Raw genomic sequence first — 11,274 nt, 5'->3', positions numbered from 1 at the left:
AGCCAATTGACGCTCACAGCGTGATTTTGCCCAATGAGACCAGTCCTTGTCGCCGATGCACTGCCCTTTAACCTTGGGGCGGGCTTTGCCAGGTTAGCGCCACCCGCTTTGTCGGCAAACCAATGGACGTGGGGCCGCGCGCGCGCGCGGAGCAGTGGGAAAGGCGCGGAGGCCGCTAGTACGCCGTTGCCTTAACAACCGGTTTGCGGAGGCGTCCATTCGGTGATGGTAAGTGCTGGACGTTCGATGGACCCTGCGCGGCGCCCCCGAGCCCTTCCTAGGCCTCTTTGCGGCCCTGAGCCTTTCCTGCAGGGTTGACGCACTAGTTCTTTCTTGGAGCTCTGTGCCGGAAGGGTAGGAGAGAAAGTAAAGCCGCCTGCAGCTAGCCTGCCTGCGCTTAGCCATTGCTCCCTCCCCACCTCCAGTCACCTTCAGCTTTCCCTTACCTGCCTCCCGGCCTCCGCTGGTTTTCCTGGAACCGCGGGTGACCATTCTGTTGCAAGGAACACTCAGGCTTCCCGCAGACTCTGACCTCAGTCAGACTCAGGCCTCCCGGCCGCTGCTAACTGGCTAAAGTTTCTGCACGGTGGTAAGACGTTTACTATGTTCTGATGGTTGCAAACGTATTTGAGCTTCGCAGACAAGGCACGCAAGTGCCAAATGGATTGGTTGGTATCACTTTGTACTGGCATAATATTTATCTCAGTAACTTTACGTTTGGCCAGATTTAGGCATAATTAATCGGAGGAGCACAGTTCGTGGGAACTAGCCCCACAAGTAGATGTTTAACTACATTTCTAGAATTGAGATCCCCGGATTCAGGGATAGTTGATATCTGTTAGATATCCAAATTGGTTTCTCAGCTAGTTCTCTTTCACGAAGAAGAATAAGGGATTTCCTGGCTTCTAAAATCAATAGTTTAAAAAAGAGTCAGAGGTTCATGGAAAGATTAATTGTTCTTTCCTGCAAACTTTGTTCTCTGTCGATTTATTAGGCAGATCTTTAGAATAGGTTGGTACAAACTGTTTTACCATTCATTACTGCTATCTGAGTTAGCAGTGGAATTAAAACATGGAGGGACCGTTTTCATCTTTGGCAATGAAAACTGAAGCCACACCGTGTTGTGACAGTGTATTCATAATAAAATGATACGCGTGTTCCTGACGAACAGGTATGGTCTCACGTTTGCTGTTTATTAGCTTTGGAAAAGAAGGAGAAAATTCAAGCATGTTAAACCTTTAGGTAAAACACTACATTCGTTCAAAAAGTTTTTAAATGTTGCTTCTTTATATTTGAAAAATTTTGATTTAAGAAATGTTGTGGTAGAAGACAATCATATTTAATTAAAGTATTGCTGATTTTCTATTTTTACAATGTGGTGGCAAAAACTAAAATATATTTATTAAAACAGTTTTAAGTTGAGAGAGTTTTTTCACAGAGGATTATTTTTTTAGAGTTGGAGTTAATTTTAGTTTAGGTTTTACACTTGTTTGTGTGGGGGGAAAGGGGAGCATGGCTTAGCTTGAGCATGGATGGAGGCCAGAGAACAACTTGGAAGAGTTGTTTCCTTCCCACCATGTGGCTCCTGGGTTCCCACTCAGGTTGTCTAGCTTGACTGCAAGACATCTCACCAGCTTATGAAAGTTTGTATAATGCCATCCGTACATTACTCAGAATGGAACAGAAATGGAAAAGATGTATGTCTAGACCTGTCATAAATAAAATATGGACTTGTAATACAGTGCTTCTGTGTTTGTATAATGTTTGAAGGCCTCTAATTTTAAGAAGACAAACATGGCATCCAGTAGTCAGAGAAAAAGAATGAGCCCTAAGCCTGAACTGACTGAAGAACAGAAACAGGAAATCCGGGAAGCTTTTGATCTCTTTGATGCTGATGGAACTGGAACTATAGACGTCAAGGAACTAAAGGCAAGCTGCACAAATACTTGCTTTGCCACCTTCTCTTTCCCTGTTGCTTGTCTTTTATTTGTCACCTTCTCCCTTCTCCTTATAAAAAGTAATGGAAAAAGGTACCCTATGTATATTTTACCTGAAACAATGATTTAATTGATAAAGTTTATTGCAAATATAAATAAAATCAGCATTACAGTGTTACCTAATTATTTTTCGTCATTTTATCAGGTGCAAGGTTAGTATCCTCAACAGTCAGTTTTGCTTCTACATCATTTGTTTAGATTGTACTCTTTTCATTGTAGGTTGCAATGAGGGCCCTGGGCTTTGAACCCAAGAAAGAAGAAATCAAGAAGATGATAAGTGAAATTGATAAGGAAGGGACAGGAAAAATGAACTTTAGTGACTTTTTGACAGTGATGACTCAGAAAATGGTAAGTTAGTTGAGATAATGCACATATTTTCCATCCATAATAGTAGATATATAGGATTCTAGGTATAAATAGAATATTCAATAAAATCTATACCATTCACATGGTTGAGGATTGTGTTTTTAATTAATTAACTAATTTTACATATCAACCATAGTTTCTCCTCCCTCTTCTCTTTCTGTTCCCTCCCCTACCTCCCCCATCCTCTCCTCTGTGTCCATTCAGAAGTGGGAGGATTGTATTTTTAATTAGAGGATCCCTAAGTTTCATTTGGCTTTCTTTATGGTCACAGCATTACAGAAATCATTGTACCCTGTCTCATATGATAATCACAAGCAGTAAAATCTGTTAACAGAGATTTTCAAATGTTTCTCATTTCTATTTTTTATTTTAATGGTATTAAAAATTAAATTAGCATACAATAAATCAGGTATTATGGCATTTTCAGACAAATGCTTCTCAGTTTGACAATTCAGTATATACAATTAGAGGCACAAGAATTTTGAGCTTTAGAAATGATAGGCTGTTTTGGTACTTCTAAGGTTACTTTAATCCATCCCTAGTTTCTCAGATCCTTTAGCAGTCCAAAGACTTGAGAGCACATGAACACGTCACCGGAACCGACCAGCTTTACTCTTTCAATGGCCTCCTGGCTTGTTGGTGTGTCATGATCACCTTCTCTTAGTATACCCGGAGAAAGGTAACCCCTTTCAGGTTCCTCAAAGTGTTTCCCAGGGCACAGGCCATACCTCTTTAATTAATCTAAGAGTTGTGTTACTTTGAAATCACCATACCTACATCGTGTGTGTGTGTGTGTGTGTGTGTGTGTGTGTGTGTGTGTATGTGTACTGATTTAAGAATTCAGGAAGCTTGGCATTCTGCAACCATCTGGCAAGTCGAATTCATATTCAAGATTAGCTCCTAGATTGCTCTTCCTAGGGATTTTCTCCAGTTGTAACTCCTGGCAAGAACCTTCCTGAAATATTTGAGGTTTGAATGCTTTTGGAAATTTTACTCTCTTTCTGTTGGAGCACTCGGGGCCTCAGTAATTCTTTAAAGTCCATTGTGCAAAATGCCTCTCTCTTCCTCTGCCTTTTCAGTGTATCTCTGTCTTCTGTTAGTATAAGCAGTGTATTTTTTTTAAATTATAACCCTACTCACTGCTTCTGGATTTTACAAATGAATCTAGAATATCCTTGGTTTGTACAGTGTTTTAGATACAATTACATTTCCTTTGTAACACTTGAGTTTGTGTTAAGTTTACTGATTTTTCTCTTCCTTTTCTACAATGGGTCATCCTTGTTTTTCTGTGACTGAGGACGTGTATTACAGTGACTATTACCAAGCCCATGTGATGATGTGGAATGGGGCCAGGGAATTAATCTACAACTCCCCCTTGGCTTTAGAACTGGGGAAAGTTGTGAACAAGACAAAGCACAAGAGGGTCAATCAGTATCAATCCCTAGTAATACCCAGCACTGGGTATTGGAAAGATGAGCCCCAGCTTACTTCAGAAGCCCTAGTCTTCTACCTGTGAAAACTGACCAGCTGCACCATGAGTCTGTCCTGTCTAAATGATTCATTGACCCCTCAAACCAGTCTTTATGCACATTTAGCAGGACTTCTTGGATTTTCAACCGAGCTGGCATCTTTTCCTACTGGATTCCGAGCTGATTATGAAATAGATGATGGGCTAGAAAGTAGGCAGGGAGTACATTCTACCGTGACCAGAGAGCTTGGCTTCCTGGCTCCTAACATGACTCAAGTCAGGTTATTGGAGACAAAAGGATGACCAAGAAGTGGCAGGGCTGCAGGATATGAGTAACTATGTGTTTTATGTTCTACTAAAGTCCGAGAAAGACACCAAAGAAGAAATCCTGAAAGCTTTCAAGCTCTTCGATGATGATGAGACTGGGAAAATATCATTCAAAAATCTGAAACGTGTGGCCAAGGAGTTAGGCGAGAACTTGACTGATGAGGAGCTGCAGGTGAGTAATGTCTTGGTCTCTCTGGAGCCCACCGGCTTTCCCAGGTTCTATTTTCTCTACTAGGACAACTTGGAAGGGAAGCTAGTATCCTAGATGATAATTTAATACCCATGGGCCCTGCTTCTGGAATACACATGTGCAGTTGAATGTACTCTTTTGGGTTTCAGACTAGGGTAAATTTCTAGCTCCTTTTTAAGAGATGCATTTGACAGTGTGTGTGTGTGTGTGTGTGTGTGTGTGTGTGTGTGTGTGTGTGGCATGCTCCCATTAGATGGACCATAGTCATCTTTCCTCACAGCATTATTTGAAATTTCTTATCTAATCACTTTTCAGTTTAGTTTGTGACTTGTTCTAAGAGGAACCCTTACTGCCATACAGGAAATGATTGATGAAGCTGATCGAGATGGAGATGGCGAGGTCAATGAGCAAGAGTTCCTGCGCATCATGAAGAAGACCAGTCTCTATTAAGATCAGTGCTTCTTTTTCTACTGCAAGCACATGTGACTAGATTTAGTGCCTGCCATTTTGTGAAATATGGCTTTTGAGAACCCCCCTCCCCCAACCTCTGGGGTAACTAGCCGTGACCTTGAATCTATTTTTGACTTTTGGAAGTTTCTTTGATATTAAGTTCTTTGTACCTTTACCTGCTGATTGATTCAACAGGGCAACACAAGAGCACACAGTGGGGAAAAGGGACTGAGAGTGAGTGTAGCCACCCCGCCTTCTATTACTTCACACTGCTCATGCATTCCACACAGCTGCAAACATACAGTGGCTGCTTAGATGTCCATGTACCCATGTCACCGGAAGCAGTGGTTGTTCTAAAACTGTTCTAGTTTTTAGTAGACACCAGAGTGTAGTTTTTCCTCTCATAAAACCTAATGAATGCTTGCTGTGGCATTTGGATGTATGTCAATGTATTTGTTTTGTTTTAAAAATAAAACCTTTCTTAATTTAAGCTCTCATTCTTTAAAGGATGAATATTTTTATCTTTAACTATAAGTTCATCTCGTAAACAATTGTGTTGAGGGCAGCCTGGTAGATATATAAAATTTGCCATCAGCCCATGTACAAAAAAGGAAATAATTCTTGGCTACTTTTCTGCCATGAATGGTTTCTTGCTTTTAAAAATTGTGAGTTTTTATAACTGGTAGAATTTCCAGTTGACCTAAGCTTAAACGATGCTCTACAAGTGGTTCTGGCAAACTCTAAAGCTTATAGAGTCTTTGAATAATTTGTGCTTGTACAAAATAGAGATAGACAGTAGGTAAGGTTCAGGCAATCTTGTGAGTTTGTTTGCTTATAGCATCTCACAGAATCTTGGAGTTGGGTTGAGAAGGAAAGGAGTATTAGCCAGGTACCCTCTAAGCCCTACACAGAATTGCCTATGTGGTGAAGCTCAAGTATATGGCATTAAAGTCAACTCATGTTCCCCATGAGAGTGGGCAACAAGACGGGTTAAAAGGAAATGGAAAATGAACAATGACTGACTTATTGATCCTCACATGAGAAGAGAATGGGTTTTTAAACTTGTGTGGGCATTCTAGTCCTCTGAGAAATGTGTGTGTTTTCTAAATATCCATATGTATGTATTCCACATATATTCATTATATATATACACTTATATACATACATACATATACAAAACTAAAAATAACAAGAGTCAGGCAGGTAATCATGCTTGTAATCCCAGTACATAGATGGTTTCCATGAGTTCAAGGCATGCTGGGGCTACACAATGAATTTGAGGTCTTTCTGGGTCACAAAGTCTGACCCTGTCTCAAAGAAGCAAAACAAAACAACAGCAGCAAAGCCCCACACAACTAGATCAGTTTGAATCCGATCATCAATGGATATATGCATTCAAAAAATCTTTAGATTTATTTATGTGTTTGAGTATTTTGCCAGCATGTATGTCTGCATGCTATGTATATGCCTGGTGCCTGCAACATCAGAAGAGGGCATAAGATCCTCTGTAACTGGAGTTAGGGACAGTTGTGAGCCACCATATAGGTTCTGGGTACTAGAAATAGAACCCAGGTCTTATGCAAGAGTAGCAAAGTTCTCTTAATCACTAAGGAATCTCTCTGTCACCTCTCTCTGCTCTCTCTCTCTCTCTCTCTCTCTCTCTCTCTCTCTCTCTCTCTGTCTTTCCCTCTCTCTCTCTCTGTCTCTCTCTCTCTCTCTCTCTCTCTCTCTCTCTCTCTCTGTGTGTGTGTGTGTGTGTGTGATTAATAATAAAAGGAAGGAGACAAAGAAGTGTGTGTGTGTGTGTGTGTGTGTGTGTGTGTGTGATTAATAATAAAAGGAAGGAGACAAAGAAGTGTGTGTGTGTGTGTGTGTGTGTGTGTGTGTGTGTGTGATTAATAATAAAAGGAAGGAGACAAAGAACCAAGAGTAACCTCAGACTTAGGTAATAACATGGGTTCTCTTACTGGATGAACAATTGAGACAAGCTGCCTCTCTTGGTGCCTCAGATTCCTTTTTGTACAATGGAGAGAATGATTGAACTGAGAATTTCTGGGGGTCAACTAAAAAATTCTCAACAGGACCTACTTTCTGGTGTTCGAGAATAATCTCATCCCTTTGTGGTGGTATGTCCTTTGGAGCAGCTCCATGAAACTTATGATCATTGTCCCCAAAGTCAGTTGACAACATTTTTTTAGGAGGATGTGGCTTTTATCTTTTGATTATTGTTTTCTAATAAGAGGTCTATGACCTGATAAAAGACAAAGGGTTGGAAAGACTGGCCCTTCCTCCCATTTTACTATGAAGTATAGCCGTACAAAATCAATTTATGTTTAATGAGCAAGTAAAAGTTCTTAATATTTAGTGGAAGCACAGTTATATTTTAAAATAGATCTACTTTGTGAAATAGTGGAATCAAGCTAATTACCCTGAAAACATTTCTTCCTGCTTAATGTTCCCAACTATGAAATCAAATCTCTTTAGAATCTCTTGATGAAGGTGTTAGGGCGGCTAGTTGCATATCATCTCCAGTTACATAAGCAAATAGAAGGAAGTCACCATGTCCTGCAGTACAGCCATTATGTGATTCTCGGTGCAGGAAACAGGGTGAGTCATCCAAAGAGGGAGGTGGGGCTGAGCCAAGCAGCTGTGTGAAGGACAGGAGCCACGTGAGTTCAGTTCATGTGGAGCCAGGCAAGGGATGCTGTAGGAATTGGGTATGTATGGTAAGCAGGGAACTAAGTGTGGCAAAAAGATAGATGGAATGGGCTCTAGAGACAACTGAGGATGGTTCCTGCATGATTGTACACTCAGGAGGCGAGGGAAAGGCGCAGTCATTCATGTTGGTAGATGTGTAGCTTGTCTGTTCATAGAAGCAGTGGAAGAAAGGGGAAGAATGGATCAGAGATATATTAGAAAGTAGGAAGGGGTCAGATAGTGGAGGAACCAAGGTGAGTTCAGTTCATGAGGACTGAACACATGATGTATGGAGATGGTAGGAAGAGAGGGAAAATGGAGCAGAGAAATTTGGGCTGAATGGTATTGAAGACAGTAGTAATGAATTGGTGTGAGCTTTGTTCAGTGCTGTATTGGGTGTAGTGGGAATTGGGAATTGGGAAGGAGCAGAGATGAACTTTGGAAAGAGGAGCGGAGAAGAGGTCCATTCATATTGGGTTAGTGGGCCTCCTGAATAATGTAAGGCATAGTAAGTGCTCATGAAAGAACAGTTCAGTGGATGAATCTTTTTTCCTCTTTCTAACTTGTTAGAAAAGCTGGATTCTGAAGACACACTGGCACTGAGTTCAGAATCTATCTGAGAAAGCTGTTAAAGACGAGAGGTAGTTGAATTGCAGTCCTTGCAAGACATGGAAACCACATGGGCAGGACCCTAGAGGAGGAGGGCTCCGTGTAGACTGGCTTCTCTAGGTGTCATGAAGCGCCTTTACCCTCTACTGGATCCTACATTGTTTGGGGACTATTGTGCTTCAGTCCCATATGGACACTTTCTGCCTTTTCTCCTTCCTCCTGCTACAGTTTCTTTGCTGCCTCGAATAATGAGAGATAACATGTTATTTACTGTGTTCCTTGGTAAACTTCCTCTTTGGGAAGCCTAGTAGTTAGACCATGTGTTTAGTTAGACCAGTCCACATAACTACCAGCTCCTGGGCATCTCCACTACTGTGTGGTGATTTACTCCTTTGGTTTTTTGAGGGGCCCGCCACCCAGCTCGCAAATAAATCATACACAGAGGCTTATTCTTAGTTATGTATGCCCGACCTTAACTTGTTTCTTGACAGCTTTTCTTAACTTAAATTTTCCAGACTACCTTTTGCCTCTGGGCTTTTATCTTTCTCTATTCTGTACACCTTTCTTTACTTCTTTCTCCGTGGCTTGCTGTGTAGCTAGGTGGCTGACCCCTGGAGTCCTCTTCTTCCTGTTCTCTTGTTCCTTCTCTTCCTCATTTCGCCTCCTATTTATACTGTGCTTGCTAGCACCGCCTATCCTTGCTCCTGCCTCGCTATTGGCTGTTCAGCGCTTTATTAAACCATCAGGTGTTTTAGACAGGCAAAGAATCACAGCTTCACGGAGTTAAACAAATGCAGGATAAACAAAAGCAAAACACCTTAAATAATATTCGCCAGCACTCCACCATCTACTTGGAAGAACTTCTCTGAGGTTTAACGGCTTCTGGGAGTGCTGACCTTGCAGACACTGGTAAGTGCAAGAATCTCTGGCTCTCCTTCAGTTCTCCTCTTGAGCCTGCTCCTGCTTTAACCACACTGCAGACCGGGACTGCTCAGCTTGGTTTCATTTTTGTTAGGCTTTCAGATAGTAAAATTTTGGCAGCAGGATCAAAGGAAGTAATAGGATCAAAACCACAGCTGAATAGCAGTTGTGCCTTAGTTACTAGCTCACAGAGAACATGCAGTTTTCAGCCCACTAGAAACAGAGGCATCCATCAGTTTGAATTGCTTGCTGCTCTGATGGCATTTGCTCATGAAGGCAAGACTACCTCCCCTGGACCAGTCTAGGACATGCCCTTTCTGAGCCTTCCACTGTGATTGGCAGCTTACAATAAGTTGCTGCCTCTTCCACATTGATTCTCATCACCTGTTTTGTTTGCTGTTCGATTCCTATGCTGGACATTGCTAGAGTATTTTGCACCTTCCACTATAGCCAAAGTAATCTGCCTGCACTGATTGTGGTTAGAAAGCTGTGCTGCCAATCTAGTGTGCCATCCAATCTAGTGTGCCATCCAATCTAGTGTGCCATCCAATCTAGTGTGCCATCCAATCTAGTGTGCCATCCAATCTAGTGTGCCATCCAATCTAGTGTGCCATCCAATCTAGTGTGCCATCCAATCTAGTGTGCCATCCAATCTAGTGTGCCATCCAATCTAGTGTGCCATCCAATCTAGTGTGCCATCCAATCTAGTGTGCCATCCAATCTAGTGTGCCATCCAATCTAGTGTGCCATTCTGGAACATATTCCCCCCCCTCTGTGTGTGTGTGTGTGTATAGTGTATACACCCCCACCTGAAGGTGTCTGTGCTTACAGAGGCCAGGAAAGGGCTTCAGATCTCCTGGAAGTGAAGTTATAAAGCCATTGTGAACCATCCAACATGAGTGCAGGGATTCGAACTTGTGACCTCCACAAGGATTCATACTCAGGATTCTCCTCAAGAGAAGCAAATGCTCTTAATTATTGAGCCATTTCTCCAGCCCTGCCTAAACTCTTAGGAGAGCTCTGGCCTCATGGCTAAGAATATTCCTGCAGCCTTTGAGGAATCTAGAAGGAAGCCTCCTCTTATGTTTTGCCACTGAGGGGTCTTCTGTCCTCCCCTTAACCACTGTTTTCTTTGCTCTGACCATCTAGGCTGTCACCAAGGCTTACTCTATAGAAGTCATTTTGAGCTACCCCTCCATTTTGATTTATTTTCTTAAAAATATTTAATGTGTGTATATACTTTGCCTCCATGCATGTATGTACACCATGTGAATACTTGGAACCTTCAGAAGATGTAGAAGCTCCTGATACTGGAGTTAAGGAATGTTGTGAGCTGCCATGTGGGTTATGGGGACCAAACCTGGGTCCTCTGCAAAAAAACAAAACAAAACAAAACAAAAACTGTAAGTGCTTTTAACTGTTGAGCCATTTCTCCAGCCTCCATCTTTTAATTTTCTTTTAAAAATTTTAAATTACATTTATTTATGTGGGTGTATATTCCTCCACTGGCCTGTTTTCCCGTTTCCCTAAATTCAGATCTCAGTCCTTAATGAAGTGTGTTCAGAGAACAATCAGCACGAGTGGGTTATCTCCTACCCTGTGGACCCCAGGGATTGGATTCAGTTCATCAGGCTTGGTGACAAGCATCTATTCCACTGAGCCACCTCTTCTTCCTCCCTCCCCTTTTAATTTCTGAAGCCACCTCTCAATCCAAATAGAGATTGTTATGCCGTTCAGCTTCCTGGTCTCTTGATTTTGTCTTTCAGAGAGAGACCTTGTTCTTGTGTTATCTTGTTCTGCAAAGGAGTGTAGCCTTTAGTTTTGGTCCCATTTGCTTCAAATTGCAACTTTTCTACTCAGCAGCTGTGGTCTTATAGGGCTAGGCTACGGTATCTTTAGTCTTGCTTTGCATGTCTAGAAAATGGGTGTGCTGTGGGAACAAAGGGAGATGCCAAAGCCAGGCTCCTACACAACATATTTTGCCACAAACTGGTGGCAGCAGTGTGTGTAGGCCTCATATACAGCCTTCCACAGATCAGTGCGGTCCTTTCTGCCATTGAGGGACTCTCCACTGGCCTGTTTTCCCATTTCCCTGAATTCTGATTCTCAGTCCTTAATAAGTGTCTATGCCAACTCGTTTCTGTATACATACTCATGTCTCTGCCCTTGCCCTGGTTAAAATATTATCCCCATCTTTCTTCCAAACATATATCTTTCATTTCATTTTGTGAAGGTCTCCTCTCCTTCCA

At 41.9% G+C, this 11,274-nt stretch overlaps 1 protein-coding gene across 2 annotated transcripts; it reads left to right on the top strand.

Moving 5' to 3' along the window:
* The first annotated feature begins 105 nt into the window (after positions 1–105).
* Cetn2 (centrin 2) lies at positions 106–5,288 on the top strand. 2 transcript variants are annotated; one of them, XM_075957951.1, is made up of 5 exons: positions 106–228; positions 1,771–1,929; positions 2,217–2,345; positions 4,193–4,330; positions 4,709–5,288. In XM_075957951.1, the coding sequence occupies exons 1-5, from the start codon at positions 226–228 to the stop codon at positions 4,796–4,798; spliced, it is 519 nt and encodes a 172-aa protein (XP_075814066.1). In that variant the 5' UTR covers positions 106–225; the 3' UTR covers positions 4,799–5,288. The 2 variants fall into 2 exon arrangements, with proteins under 2 accessions (XP_075814066.1, XP_075814067.1); XM_075957952.1 differs by having other exon boundaries at positions 214–589.
* Positions 5,289–11,274: the final 5,986 nt, after the last annotated feature.

This window comes from Microtus pennsylvanicus, chromosome X (genome assembly GCF_037038515.1).
Source record: "Microtus pennsylvanicus isolate mMicPen1 chromosome X, mMicPen1.hap1, whole genome shotgun sequence".
Taxonomy (NCBI): domain Eukaryota; kingdom Metazoa; phylum Chordata; class Mammalia; order Rodentia; family Cricetidae; genus Microtus; species Microtus pennsylvanicus.
The sequence above is the reverse complement of the archived record's forward strand: the minus strand, read 5'-3'. Positions and strand labels throughout refer to the sequence as shown.